Genomic DNA, 15,527 nt, shown 5'->3' on the forward strand with positions numbered 1-15,527 from the left:
CAAACAAAAGGCTCAACTTGCAAACTGGCTTCATGACACATTTTCAAAACTTCTAAGCTGGCAGGGATCAGCTCTGATCAAGACAGAGAACAGCCTCAATTCCAAAACGCATGTGCGGTCTTGAGGACCAGCGCGCAGTTGGCGCTCTTGGCAGGCTGCTCGTTCTAAACGTGGCAGCAGTAGGCGAGCTGACCTTTTGGAGTGACAACCTCTCTGAAGAGAGTAGTACTTTCCAAAGACTCTATTTCGATTCCCTTATTCAGGTTATGTAACACCTTGCTAAGCGAGCAATTCCTGAATCAAGACATCAAAGCAATTTTCACACTTGGAAATTACTTGTCACAGGGATCCGATCAGAAAAAAAAAAAAAAAAAAAAAAAAAAGCTCTGCAGTCAAGCAGCTATTCACCATATTCAATAGCATGCATCTTCGCACATGAAGCCCCCACAAAGGATAGAAGATCCAAAACACAGCAAAAGCCACTCTCAAATGCCAATATATCCCCCAAAATCATGACTTTCCAAACCCTTCTGTTTCAGCCTGGAGGCAGAGTTTTGGAAAAAGGACTGTAGGTTCAGAGCGTCTAAGAGAGCACTCCCACCTCTCCCAAATTCAAAGCTGCCGAGCCTCCAGGCTCCCAAAGACTTTGCAAATGAACTGTGGCACCCAGCACGCTCCAGGAGAACTTCACCAGAAAAAGACACAGTGCCCTTGAAAAGACGACAGATTAATCTCTTCTTTTGGCAACCAGGAGCTTCCCCTCCAATAAAGGGCTCTTTCCATTCTGACTTATTTAGCACTTTGTAACGAACTCAAGCACTGGAGAGACGTCCTCCTGAAAAGTCACACTGCGAACATTTGAGCAAATTCTGCTGGGCAGATTTGCACAGCAGAGGATTTCTTTTTTTCTTTTTCTTTTTTCTTTTTTTTTTTCCTTCAAAGATTAACTCAGCACAGAGCACAAAAGTTTTCAGCTTTCTTTCTTCAGGCTAATACAGTCATTAAAGCAAAAACCTGAATAGGTTATGATGCGTAGGTATCTACTGAAAACATACATTGTTCAAGAATATGCTATTAATACACCAATTTAAAGTAAGTTAAGGCTTTGTCTTTGTTGCTAAAAAAAAGTCCATTTAACCACAGGATAATTAACACGTTAGCTACTCTCCTGTAAAACCAGAGCTTCAATTTGACTGCTAGAAAAGTAGGAGAGCTCACTTTGTTCAATCATAGCACTTGCCTTAGATCAGCACCAAAGCACCTAGTCTTTTCGCCTGGGATTTTACAGCAAGACAGTAGCTCCCATTTTTCTCATCCCCCAGGGCAGGGGGCACCAACCTAACAACAACGCTCTTTTTAAAGCGCTGCACAAAGATACTGCATTGAATCAAGTGAAAAATTCAAATTCTCACGTCAAAGAAAGTCATATTTTTTTATTGTGTTTTTTTTGTTTGTTTTAAATCAGACCAACATTTCTTGGCTGGTCCTATATCTCATCTCCTGGCACCTGGACCTCAGTCATTCACTTATGACAGAGGCCAAATAGCAAAGGAAACTGTATAACAACGCTTTAAGTTTCAATAAGCTTTACAATGATAGTTTTATTTTCTTACCTAAGTATTTTTATTCTGAGGTATCAAGTTTGAAAGGCAAAAAAAAATCCATTTTCTTCTACAGTCTTAAAGTAAAGGTAGAAAAATCCACATAATTACAAAAATATGAAGATTGGGCTTCCCTGCTTTGCACTTTTTTTACATAGAAATCAGCTGTTCTATCATACAAAATCTGCTTTTACTAGCCAGCTTTGAAATTCTGCACTGAAATAAAAAGAAAATTCCACAGTGAGAAAACCACATCAGTACCAATTCCCAATCCAGCTTTTAAACCAGAAAAGCCCATAAGCCTGTGACTAGTCGTCCTGATGCACAAAGAAAAAGCATAAGTGATCCAGACTGGAAACAGAGGGAGAAAAAAAAAATACCTTACAGTCCTAAACAAACTTCTTAAGTCATGTCCCTCTCTATAACCCATTCTTCCTGTACTCTTTATCTATTGCTTGTAATCTATTTTATTGCTTTACACTTAGTAGTAGTAATTCATTCAATTTATTTAATTAGAAGTCTCTAGAAATAAAACAACATGTAACAATGTCTTTGTTCCTGACCTGAAAAAAGACCTGAAAGAAAAAAAAATGTTTTTCTTAAGTAAATCCAGGATCATGGCTGCTCCTTATCCTTTTTCCACAGACACTCATTTTTAATATACTTACTCTTGTAAATCATCACAAACAATATTCTGTTGATTTATTTCTTTCTTTTGTATTTCTAGGGTAGTTTCATGGAATTATCATGTAAAATGTATACTCTTAAGGAGAAATCCAATACAATATAGCTTAAAAGAACAGCATTATTACAGACCGTATCAAAACATCAGCAGGAATACACTGCAAGTTTACTATTAAACAGACCACATAGACTGACAGTATTTCAATTCCTTTTGGGAAAGGAATTGTTCCCACTGAGCCCTGCCCAGAAGAGCCATTACCAAAGACCAGGGCTCAGATCTGAGCTGGAAGAGAACTCATGGGCAATATCCGAAACCACCTTTGGAGCCCTTGCCTAGGCTAAGGCACTTCAGCAATGCTTTCAGTTTGTGCTCCTGACTTTGAAAAGACTTAAAACACAAGCTTGACAAGACACACTGTTGTGAAGGTTCCCAAATATAGGCATGAACTGGACCTTTTCTTCACAGGCGTCTTCTGATTAAACGCAGCAGCAGTCCCTGGGGTCGAAGGCAGCAGCTGCCAGAGCAGCAGGGAACCGCGATGCAGGCAAGAAGTGACGAGCGCTTGGTCCAGCTCCGGCTGCCACTGCTAGACACAAAGACATGACCAGGACGGGAGCTCAGCCAGTTCTCATTCACGCTAGCCATCAGCCAACCTGGACAGCCCCTCCATTCCCAAACCCACCTGAGTAACTGTTCCTTCATTCAACGTGGAAAACCCAGGAGAATCACTGACTCGCTTTGATTTGCTGTTGCTACCAAATATATGATTTCTATTTAAATTGAGCAGGCATTTCTGCTTTCTTCTGGACCAATGCTGTGCATTAGATCACACAGTGGGGTAGATCCACTTGGGTCTGGTAATGTGCAGGGAAAAAAAAAAAAAGAGGGCATTCATGCCCAATTTCACCCCAAGGAACAGCTGAGACCACCCTTGAGGACTTCCCAAAGACTCCTTTCATTTCCCATCCCCCCCCCCCCCCCCAAAAAGGCATGTATCTTAGCTCCAGCTCCATGCTGTGACATCCATCTAGCTCCATGACCCCATGTCTCAGGCTTGGCTGCTTAGCCAAAGATCAGGTTAGCCTGCTACACCTTGTCCCTGGTGGTCACGGAGAAGGATCGTTTTAAATGCTTCATTTAAAACACAATTGTAACCCTGGCAGTATAAGGAAGTCAAGGGAAGGAAACAGACTAGTGAATAATAATATAAAAAAGCAAAACTGGCCTTGAACAGCAGTGGGCAAAATATCTCAACACACAGATGTTACTTACTGTTACTCAAGAAAAGTTAGTTACTTAGTTATTTATCACTCAAGAAAAAAACTTGAATTGCATTAAACTGTGCAAAGAGGTGAAGAAAAGGAGGAATAAGATCAGTTTAAAAACTGGAGTCTAACTTTAGCCAAACACTTCTGGCTATATAATAAACTGAACAGTCACCAAAATCTCTTCCTTGGTTTCAGAGGAGAAATCCAATATCCCCCACAGCAGCTGCTAGGTGTTCGGTGTTTTTAAGTCATCACGGCAGTTCTTTATATATCTAGCCAAAGATCTGGATGCCTCACTACAGGCTTCTGTAGCTGGAAGTCTCAGCCAGGAAAATAACAAAATAGGCTTTACAAGACTATTCCTCAAAACCTGTGCTTTTTGCTCAGCAACTGGGGATACAGGAAGGAAGAATAAACAGCACTTTAATGATCTTACAGTAACGATGGCTTAAGTGAGCAATTGCAGGCTAATGAAAAATAAAGACATCGTGCCTGTAAGGTGAAAGATAACTCTTGATTTGATAAAATGTCAGCACTGTCACAGGTATAATCCACAGAAGGCAGCAGTCAGTAATGCAGACATGATGCGTGTGTGACTAATGGCACAACACACCAGCACACTGAATGCAAGCCTGGGCTCAAGCCTGGGAAATAGCTTTTGTATTTAATAGAATAAACTGACACTCGCTATCTTGGGAAACAACAAGCTAGCAATACAAATTCAAGAGTAAAACGATGAAAGCAGAGATTAGTCTGCCATAAAAGCATAATTACCTTATTAAAAATCATTCTTGCACTCTATGAAGCAGGAGATTTATAAATACTTTTCTTCTGGGTTTTGTCCAAATTGTCTAAAGATAGAATTAAAAGCCCCACCAGGATTTGCTGAAAATCCTGCCCATCTAACCAAGAACAACAAACGAAGAATCCGAAATAAAATCTTTCTTATCGATTAAGCAATTCTTGCAACGCAACTTGCAACAAAACATTAACTCAGTTACAATCTAAAGCAACAAGCATTTATATAAAAGTAAATAGGCTTTAAACATTTTAATGGCCTGTCCTTTTAGAAAGCAGAGCTCCAGCAGGCATGCTGGGGATCGAGATACGCTCCTGCACGGCGTCGACGCAGAGCTTGAGCCACACCAGGAGGCACCGTGGCACAGGAGGAAATCCATGCCTTCTCCCACTGGGTACCTGCAGGAGCAACGCTCCCTGTGGACAAGTTTGTGTGAGCAGGCTCTGAACTGCAACTGGGTGATGCTCTACAACATGCACAACACACTCGGAGATCCAGAGATTAACTTTGCTGCAAAATAGCAGTTTGGAAGTAATTGCCACGAAACTCTCAAGCAGGCAGTGGTACTTCTCTTCAAAGTGGTACTCTTCAAACCCTGCCCCACAAAATATTTTAATCTGTTGAAGATAACCTTCCTGGCCATTCCAGTCTGACAACCTAGCATAAGCCACCACCATGGTGCACTAGGAATCTGAACAGAAGAAAGGATGGCAGCTAGCAAGGCAAAAATCACTTCTGCTTGCAGAGGAGCCGCTGGTACCTTTCTATGTGGCACTCCAGTCCCTTCACAGCCACACGAGGATGCATCCAGCAAGCCATCCAAGGCCACAGCCTCTCCCGTTTCCCTGTGCTGAAGATCATTTTAAGATCTTTCACATGTCCCCAACTCCACAGGGTGGCCACCACAGATTGCACACCAATCATGACTGCTTATAGCTACTGGAGGGGGAAGTCCTCATGTTAGACCAGCTCTAAGGAGGACAATCATGTGCATTAGCAAGGTTCTTCTCAGTCTCACCCATGTTTGATGTGTATTAAAATACAGTGACACAGGCATGGACTAACTGGGTATTTCTTAAAGTTACCAGCTGGGATGCTGTCTTGAACCACCAGGCAAATTATGAAAGCTTTCATTTGCCACCACGTAGCATTCTGATCTCCCCAACTTCACTCAAAGTGCAATACTGCTGCATCAGATTCACAAGTCAATTTTCTGCAAATGATTGTGCCAGAAGCAATGAATGAAAATAAAGTATTTAGAACAAGACTAGAATTTGCTTAATGCAACTGGGGCTGGTAGAGGAGGAAAGACAGTGAACGCATTAATGTAAATTGTGGAAGCAAGTCAAAGTCATGGTAAGAATCAGGGCTGGCATCCCAGCCTAACTACACAGTTGTATTCCTGCAGAACAGACTAACAGTAGCAGGCTTCACAAACCTGTTTGAATGCAAAAACCTCCGGCATGAGGTGCTGTGTGTTATTACCGACGTGCACCACCGCCTCCCCTCGTTTTACTGAGGCACACGTTTAGTTGTTAAATTACCCACCTCCCACAGCGGGAGCGGGATGCATCTGCCTCTCTGGCATCCTAAACACAAACGGTGACTTCCTGTTTGCGCGATTGCCCAGCGCAGCTAGTCTTTGGTGGGAATATTTCCCAACTAGGCCTGGACAACGAAGATGGCGACGTTATACAGTCTTTACCATATGTAAAGGAGTCTGAATCTGCAAAGGCTACAGCCTATAACAGAATAAGAAGTTACCCAAATCTTTCACATTTCAAAGTTATATGTTAGCCTGATACATGTATTTAACAGTTACATTGCTTTTAAAACTTTACAGCAACAGATTTATCAAAGTAGCAACCGTCTCTGGATGCACAGTCTCACTTCTGCTCCCGTTAGAGGAACCTGCCTTCTGGGGCACATGTTTAACATCTGAGACTCAGACATCTCAAAGCTTTTTAAAACTGAAACCTAGTTCCTACCAAAAGCATCTTCCTATTTTTGCAGAAAGCTGGACTTCTCTGAAGAGCCCTAAGGGAGACAAAGTTTAAGGCTGTGAAGCAAATTTCAACACATCAAGCCAAGGGACAAATGCAACAAAACCAAGACGCACACATTTTACAGGTCTGTAAACAGTTGCATTAGCATTCTGAATCATCAATTCTAATTCCAGGGTACATCACTACCCAGAGACTTTAAGCTACTCTTTTTTACGAAGTAGTGAAACTCTCTTTTTAGAGCTAAATATTTAAAGGAAATTGCTTATAGTGCATCTAGTATCAATTCCTCCAAACATTTTTATTAGCAGCCAAGCACTCCTCTGGGATTACAAGAGGAGACCCCAAAACTACTCAGCACACTAATCAGCACTGTCTGAAGAGAAAATTAAAAAGGTCTAACTTTTTTTTTTTTTCCCCCAATGTACACACATTTTTTGTTTTCAGCCATTTCAGGCTAGGGAAAAAAATAAGGTAAAATACACTCAAACCAAATAACAGGATGCATAAAACACCTAGGCATTTATCTTGGAGACTTCTTTCTGCATCATCCATGCATTAACTCCTAACTAGAGGGAAAAGATCGGGGGTGAGGGGAGGAAGCAAAGGGGGAAAAGAAGAGATGGAGAAGTGGAGCAAGAAAAAAGATCGAAAAGCTGGAAAGCAAATTGAAGACAAACACAGAATTAGGAAATGGGGAAGAAAGAAAGAAATATAACTACAAAGAATAGGAATGATGGAGAAATAGGCAAAGCACAGCAAAAACAGCCCAACTTGAGAGCAACTGTTTGCAACTTTGCTCATTTAAGCTGCTGTGTCCTTCTCAGACTCATCTCACGGCAGTTGTCGAATCTGCAGACTTCGCACAATTCAACTCTGCACAGCCAAGGCTGAATCACAAACCCTCCTCTGCTTCTAGCAGGAGGGGCACCACCAACTCACCTGAGACACACCGTGTCACACTCTACCCAGGTCATACGTCACTGAACAGATTTCAATCTCTGGTCCGTGAACTTTTTAAAATGAACTAGTACAAAATTAACGAACTCTTTTCTGGGGAAAAAGTGATAGGAAATAGTCCACTCCAGTTCTTCCAGCTTTACTGTCCTTCATATTGCAGAACCAATGCAGTTCACATTACTGCTATAGAACTGAGTGCACTTAAAAACATTTTTGAGAAAAGCTGAGTTTACCCATCACAGAAGGCCTTAGTTGTACGAAAATTAGAAATAAATCACCTTTGATTTGCCAATTTGCTTTGACCTTTGGTCATTGTTTCTAATTAGTAGATTCCTGTATTTAAGCGAGTACAAGAGAAAAAAAAAAACTCCTAACTATCTGAAGGACACACCAGTAATTTAGCAGCTTCATAAAAGACTCAGAATACATGTGCTGTAAAACCTGCATTTCTCATCTTGGCAAATCTAAGAGCAGTTTTGTCCAAGGAGAAAATGCAGGACTTGGCAATCACGCTCACAACTTGCAAGTCAACAAGGCTCCAGATGGGTTCCTCCAGCTTCTTCAGCAGCTGCTATGGTAACAAAGGCTGTTGCATATGGTTGGAGAGTTCACAGAACACCCCACTGATTAGAACCATCATTTACATCTAGCAGTAAGCACTCAAAGTTATAAATACCCAACTCAACACCAGCTCCCTTTGTATTTCTAAGGGTAGAGAGCCTTACAAGGGAACGGGGCAAGGCCAGAATGTGGAAGAGAAATCACTGATTTGAGTGAGCTGCTTTATTACTAAATCAACCCAACAAAGGAAGTTAAGGGTCAGATTCTGCTCCTGCTGGCACTCATGTAACCCAAAGTAGTCATCATGCAGAAACTGAAGCTTATAAAGATGATCATTCCGGATCATGAGAGCCCTGAACACGTCTGTTCCTACAGCAGTATTACCACTTAACTGCTGCAGGTTCCTGTCCTACAGCAGAGCTGGAGGAACAGACCAAACGCTCCTCAATCACTTCAGCCACAAACCAACAAGATTAGGTCAACCTACCTTTGGTAGTTCTAGCTGAACCTCTGATTTCATCTTGAAGGGGGAGAAGAGCATTTACACTGCTCACTTCACCAGCTAAAGTGTGGGGAAAAGCATCCATGGGGCACTAACTCTATATGCCACTTCAGCTAGGTCTACAAGCCTGGAGAGCAGCAGCTTGGGCTTTTGTCATTTGAACAATCATGCACTACTCAGGACAGAGCTAACCTCTTAGAAGAGGATTTCTAGCCTCCTCCAAAGCAAGTCATCTTCCTGATTTTATTTGCCACACAAGAGGGTCTGTGACTATGTTCCCTCTGATTTGAGTGGCACTGGCATACCACTTACGTTCCCATAGAACCTGATTTCTTGTTTGTGGTGCTTTCGCATCAAATATATACTCACGCTGACTGAAATGAGAAAATAAATCACTCTTGCAGATGCTTTGGCAATTCATCTTTCTTAAAATGTCAATGAAAAGATTCAATGAACCAAATAAACGCTTCTTATCTGAATCACCACAATAGAGCCGCTGATACTTGGTCAGTGAGAAAAGAAGTCCAACAGTTAATGCATTTAGCAGAATGGAATATTATGCAATGCTCTGCAAAATGCCAATACATGGCATTTGGCCCAGTACCACTTTAATTTTATAGGCTTAAATAAAAACATGTTTTAAAATAAAGTGGAGATACAAGTTTCCTTTGTCTAGTTGCTCCAAGCAGAGTTTTAGGTTCAATCTTCCCTTTTTAAGAGTTCACATAAAAACACACACATGGTCAGTCTTCTCAAGTTGCTTTTAAATGAAAACTACCACTCTTTTTCACAACTAGAGATTGAAAAAGTGAAATGACTTCCCCCCAAACTGTGAAGTCTTTGGGGGCTAAGTCAAGCGTTCTGGCTCCCAAAGCTAAGCCCTGCAAAACACAGTAGCCATTTGCTAGTGACCAGGTTCATAAACAGCAAAAGAGTTGGAGGGGGAACAGAAACTGGTTTGATCCTGGCTCTCTAACAACCAAGTCTAGCACCTGCATTATTAACATCCGCAAGCAGTATTAAGAAGAGCTCAAGGCAAAACAAAGACTAAGTTTAATAAAAGGTAGGAATAGCAAATGCTTCTTATGAAAACAAAGTAGCAAAAAAGCTAGTGAAGCTAAAAAGCACATGCTAATCAAGGAGCTTAACAGAAGGGTGAGCAGAGAGGAGCCTGGAGGGGGAGGAAGGCCCTCTCCCCTACTTACACTTCATAGGTCGCAGCCCGTTTCCAGAAGATGTGGGAAGGGAGAGGTGTCTTCTACCAAGCACCAAGGGTGGTTACTCGGCAGCTTCCTCTGCAACTTAAACTGTAAGCAATGGATAAACAGCAAACCAATAACTAGCAGACCCGGCTGCCCCAAAGCACCGCGTAGTAACAAGGATGAGGGATTGGTACAGGATAACGGACAGAGCACAGGACAAGGCATTAAAGAGATATGGATTTTATCACCACCACCACTACCCCTCACCTCAGGCTCATTGGGTGGCCAGAGAAACATCTCCTTCTCTCCTGGCTTCACCAACCTGTTCTTACAAAACACACAGTAGCAACCAGCAACATGGACTACCATTTTGATTCAGAATTTACTCATGAAGATTTGTTTCCCTTCTCTTTCCTGCAAGTGAACCAAGAGATACTAGAACAGATAGAAGAAGTCAGGTATCATCCCCTCTGATGCCAAGAATCTTGTTGAAGCCTTGCTTGGATCACCGCTTGCTGTATGCTAAACCCAAAGGAGATGATGCATTTCAAACACTTTAAGTTAATATTAAACACTGTACCTCTGTAATACTCATCATATTGCATTTCAAAAAGCTTATACCAGAAGTCTCATTAGCAAAGCCATTAAAAAAAGCACACAGCTGGTAGAGAGCACTCACTGTGCAGAGTCAAATTCTTCTAAATTTATAGTGGCAAAATTGATTACTGATTCTAACATCTGTTGTAAATTCTGCATATAAATTCTTCATAATATATCACTTTGCTCAGAAACATCTAAAGCTCTACAAACCAGTACCCCTCCCCCAGGAGCCACATAAATAATCTGCATGTAAACCAAGTATGATCTTTTCATAAAAAGAAAAAAAAACCAATCATTCCTGTCATATAATATATAATAAGCAGTAAAGCATGCTCGAGATTTAACTCAATGTATTTATACTGTTTGCAATCACATACAAGCCAAGGGTAACTTTGAAGAAAGTATCTGTTGGAGGGAGGGAAGAGAGACCCAAGTAAACAGCACCAGATGCAAGCCTCAGATGCAAGCTGGCATCTTCATCAGCCAGAAATGTAAATGAAACTACCTGTAAGCAATGTTACAAATGCAAACAGCATTTGTATGCAACTGGAAGACAGCAATATGAGATCTTTTGGGGGGTAATATTTCATGACTTTCCCTGGACAAACCATACCCTATCACCTTCAGGTAAGAGTACATACCCCTAGGCTCCAATACCTGTAGACAGTCAGTGCACTGTAAGAAATGTGATACCTTATGAGAAGCAGAGCTAAGAAATTTCTACTTTGTCCTTTAACAGGGAGGAAAAAAAAAAAAAAAAAAAAAAAACTCACATTTGCTACACCTCATCCACAGAGCCATGAACCAGTCCTCCCCTTAAGTAGGGAAAAAAAAAAAAAAAAAAAAAAAAAAAAAAAAAAAAAAAAGCTTTACCCAGAGATCTAAAGCAAAAGTGAATCACATACAAAGATACAAGTCAGTAACTGAACTCCAAAACTCCAATAAGCTGTCTCTTTGCTTTTTGTGACCCTCCTGGAAGGACGGGCAGGATAAGGTTCTGCTTCATCATCAGTTCTTGCAGTGCCATAACATTTATTAACCTAAAGGGTTCCTCCCCCCATTTGCTTTGTGTGTGGTTCCAATCTGTTTAAGAGGACATTGGCACCTGTCCTGTGAAAGGTAAAGCAGTTCAGTAATGCCTACTTGCTGTCTGGCAGCACAGCAAGTACTTTGAGACACGATGTAGCAAGCAGACCAAACAGGATTTGTCATGATTAAGTCAAGAAGACACAGAAAGAAGAGGTGACACCATATCAAGGTGGAAGAGTGCTCTTCAAAAGGCATGAGTGAGCAACCAGGACCACCTCCCCAATCCTCTTATACCCGTCAAGCCAATGAACTTCCACGGGGAAGCAACCACTTGCTTCAAGAGTTACTTTCTCAACAGGTGGGGAGGGGGATCATTCCCCTAAAAAGAAAAAATCCAAAAACCAGACCTCCACCAGTGAGCCCATAGGTTTTGCAACATAATGTTGAACCACAAACAGGCCATGTTCTGCTAGTGTCACATCATCATCTTTTCTCTAGAGTTATTTTCAGTGTTCTTGCATACAAATCTGTAGGCAGTTTAATAATGAACTCTTAAAAAAAAATAAAATAAATTTATAATACTGGGTGTCCCTTTATCTCTATTTCACCTATCAGCATGGGGGTAATTCCAATTTGTATTGATCATTATCCCTATGGTTTGGGAAAACACCTGGTGATTTATAGGCAGCAACAAGAGAGCCAGCTTTCAAAGTTTCTTAATCTACAGAATCTGGTCTAGTATCATAGAGGGAAACAGAGTGCAAAGAGCCAAAAATGTGGTTCCAAACAAATGGATCGTCAGCATAACCTCTGGTGAATCATTTCCATTCTCAAACAGTACCTGTTTGGTTAATTACATTTTCCAAAAAGGCATCAACTTGAGTAGAAAACTTCAAGGAATGGAAAAAAAAATCTATTTCTCCTCTCCACAGTTTTGGGGTCCTCATTATTAATTTGCACCTCACTTCTCATTTGCATAGGGCACTGACAAGGAGCAACAGCTGCAAGAAATGCCTTCCAGCCACTGGCGTATGGATTTCTCATCCTTATGACGAGAATAGGAATTCTCATCCTTAGTACTTCCTCCAAGTGCTTGTCCATGAAGTCAAGTCACCTCTCAATTGTTCTGATGAACCAAAGGCTGTCAGAGGATGAAACTACCAGACTTTTCAAACATGATGTTTGGAAAGGGCACATTCTAGACTGCACATGTTAACATCTTTTTTTTCTTTTCCATTTGCCTTAGAGAGCTGAAGACATAAGAAACAAATGGAGCTTTCTGGGAGTCCACCTGCTATTTAACAGCAAATCCTCTCTCAAGAAACATTGATCAGTATAGAGAATTTGATACAAGTTCATCTCAATGAGGATTTCCTCCAGAAAGGATAAAACTTACTCCAAATAGTAAGGGACAAAAAGGGTGCCTCTTTCTGCTTGCTCCAGAGATATCACAAAGGATTTTGTTTTTTTCCTCCCTCAAACTTTCTTTAAAACAACTGTAGTGACTAATCACCAGCATGCTGCATAATGCTGAGAAAACACTGGGAACAATACCTTATTAAATTTATCCCCCCCCCCCTTTTTTTTTTTTTTTTTTAAACTAATGGCTCAAGAACTTTGCCCAGAGCTTCAGTCAAAACGAGTGAGAGAGCGCAGGAGTGAGAGATCAAGGAGGACAAGAGGCCTTCCATCTTTGGTCCTCAGTACGCTAAGGCAGTGCTCTGCCCTCTTCCTTTCTCTCACTCACCTATTTGGATTATCAACATTTTGCAGCAGGAACAGGCTCTAATGACACATCTCTACAGCACCAACCACTGCAGAGCCCCACGGACCAACAGGCTCTTTTCATGCCACAGGTGAGCAACATATGCAGGGAACAGAGCCCAGGATCAGCACTTACCAAACAACACAACAGCAAACACAGCAAGGAACAACTTGTGTCTGTAGAAACTCCTCTATACCTTTTTTTTTTTTTTCTTTTCTAAACATGCCAAACAAACCCATCAATGATTCTTATTAGCAGTGACTCATATCAGCTACAACACTAGTTTGTGTCTATCTCAGGAGAACTGAAGAAACCTGGACGGTTTGTCAGGTGGTACAGAAGTATGATACTTGCATTTTGTTACCAGATATATAGCATCACTTTCTCAACACGACGCATCAGCGCTTCCCCATCTACTTGGAAATATGAGCTGTATTTCTCAAGAATATCAGAAGATGCATTAGCTTCCACCACCTTTCATTCATCACCGTCCTACGAAATGGTGCTTAACACCCCACATGAATACCAAGCAATGCACTTTGAGGGAAAACAGAAAGCTGCTTGTGCTTCAAAGCAGATAAATGTAATTTTTAGGAGCCCTCTACAACTAGGTCATGTGTAACATTACAAGGAAAATCTAACAAATGGCAGCTTCCCAGAGACTTCTTGATGTGCCCCACATTTGGCAACCTAACACACCAGTAGAGTAGGACACTGGCAGAACAGTATATTACTGACTGGAGCAACTATTAATTGGCTCATTTCAAGGACCCTTCAAATTGCAGTTGCCTTTAGGGGAAAAATGCACCTGCTAGTTGAACTACTTCTTCCCTCTTCACCTTGACCAAAGTATTTTTAGCTGTATGGACAGACCTGCCAATACATTCACCTTCAATTCTTCGCAAGGAAATTTCTGACAACACACAGCAACGAATGAACCTTACCTATCCAGGGTCAAGAAAGACAGGAGAGAAATGATGGGCAAAGGCAGGTTCCCCCAAAAGACTTAAATATTTTTGCTTCATTTCAGCTTCCCTTTGCTCCATACCCTCCTCCATTCTCACAAAGAACTTAGTAGTAAGTTTGTCCCTGCTTTCAGTAAGCTCAGGATTTGGCTGATATTTTGCCTAATGAGATCAGCCAGCACAGTTAAAGGAAAGTAGCTTGATAAAGCTACCCATATGCCTTTACAGAAGAGAACACCACTAATTTACACCAAATCTCCTAGATCTACTCACACATTTGACAGAGAACAGCCCAATACTGCCATTGCAGAAAGCAGTAAAACTTATTACTCAAATGAAATAGTCCCTCTTGTCTGTTAACCTCAGCAGGTGACACGTAACCTTCTGGCAAACCTGCGAATAGAAGCACTTTTTTAAAAAAAAAAAAAAAAAAAAAAAAAAAAAAAAAAAAAAAAAGACCATCGGAGCACAGGATCAGTAAACAAGAGAGAGAAGATATGTCCATGAAGTGCTTTCCCTAGTAACTCACGTGATGCTGCGCACCATGAGTGTTTCATTAATTGCTATAAAACTGTAATATGACAGACTCAATTCTGAGCTGACAGTAACAGGCTAGAGCCCATTCGTCTGCACCTCACTGTTCAGCTGCCTCAGACAGACACAAACTAGCGGCAGTAGGAAGGGGCATCCTTACCATTATGCTTAGATCCACCGCGTCGGCTAAGTCTTCCAGAAATGTGTCTTAACCTCTACATTGCACTAGGGTGACTGACTAGAGCTAGTAAACTTCAGCAAACACACATTAATGTCCCCTGCACACTTCAATTTCAAGGGAACCTTTGGGAACAAGTGCTAAGCACCACATACGGCTTTATGACTCCTCCCGGGCTTCCCTGAATTTTCAGTCTTTCTTCGGCAGCCTGATTTCAGTGTAAACCACTTCACTAGGAAATCTTCTATTAGCTTATAATCTTACTATACCTTACAGTAACTTATACTTGCAGCAAAGCTTACTGTCCTTTTAAAAATACATTCTGCCTTCCTTTTCTCTTGAAATTTCTTTAAATTCTTTCAGATTTGATGGGCTTTATATGTAAATACATAGAACACGCAGAACACTCCAAGCACAACCAGAACCCATTCCAGTGTCCCTTTAGCATCTCCATCTTCCACTTCTGTCCTGCGTAGATAACATACAGAAGAAATGAAAAAAAAAAAAATCTTAACTGGGTACCTTTTCAGACAAGGCCTTTAAACTGTCTAGAAACCTCTGCCAGAAATCCTTGAAGAGGGGCCGATCAATTTTCTTCAGACTATCTTTGGTGCTGGCATCCACACTGACATACAGCTGCGTTACTGGCTCAAGGTTCCTTGGTAATAAAAAGGAGAGAATTGTTATTTTCAGACACTTCTGCTAACTGAATTTGTGCTTTCTTACCAAAGCACACATAAAACATAGTAACTCAGAACAAGCTGCTACTCTGGTCCACTAGTAAAAGAAACTGCACAGTATTTACAGGGAAATCAAACTTTAATGGATCATCTTTGCCAAAATGGCCATAGTCTTCATAGCAAGAAGTTAAGATC

At 41.2% G+C, this 15,527-nt stretch overlaps 1 protein-coding gene across 1 annotated transcript in view; it reads right to left on the reverse strand.

Annotated features, from left to right (window-relative positions):
- The window catches only part of LOC134149612 (S-adenosyl-L-methionine-dependent tRNA 4-demethylwyosine synthase TYW1-like), a 114,673-nt gene that overhangs the window by 41,681 nt on the left and 57,465 nt on the right, over positions 1–15,527 (reverse strand). Inside the window, exon 14 of the mRNA XM_062592845.1 lies at positions 15,175–15,310. Coding sequence (XP_062448829.1) covers positions 15,175–15,310 — 136 coding nt within the window. The remainder of the gene's footprint in view (positions 1–15,174; positions 15,311–15,527) is intronic.

This window comes from Rhea pennata, chromosome 20 (assembly GCF_028389875.1).
Source record: "Rhea pennata isolate bPtePen1 chromosome 20, bPtePen1.pri, whole genome shotgun sequence".
NCBI lineage: Eukaryota > Metazoa > Chordata > Aves > Rheiformes > Rheidae > Rhea > Rhea pennata.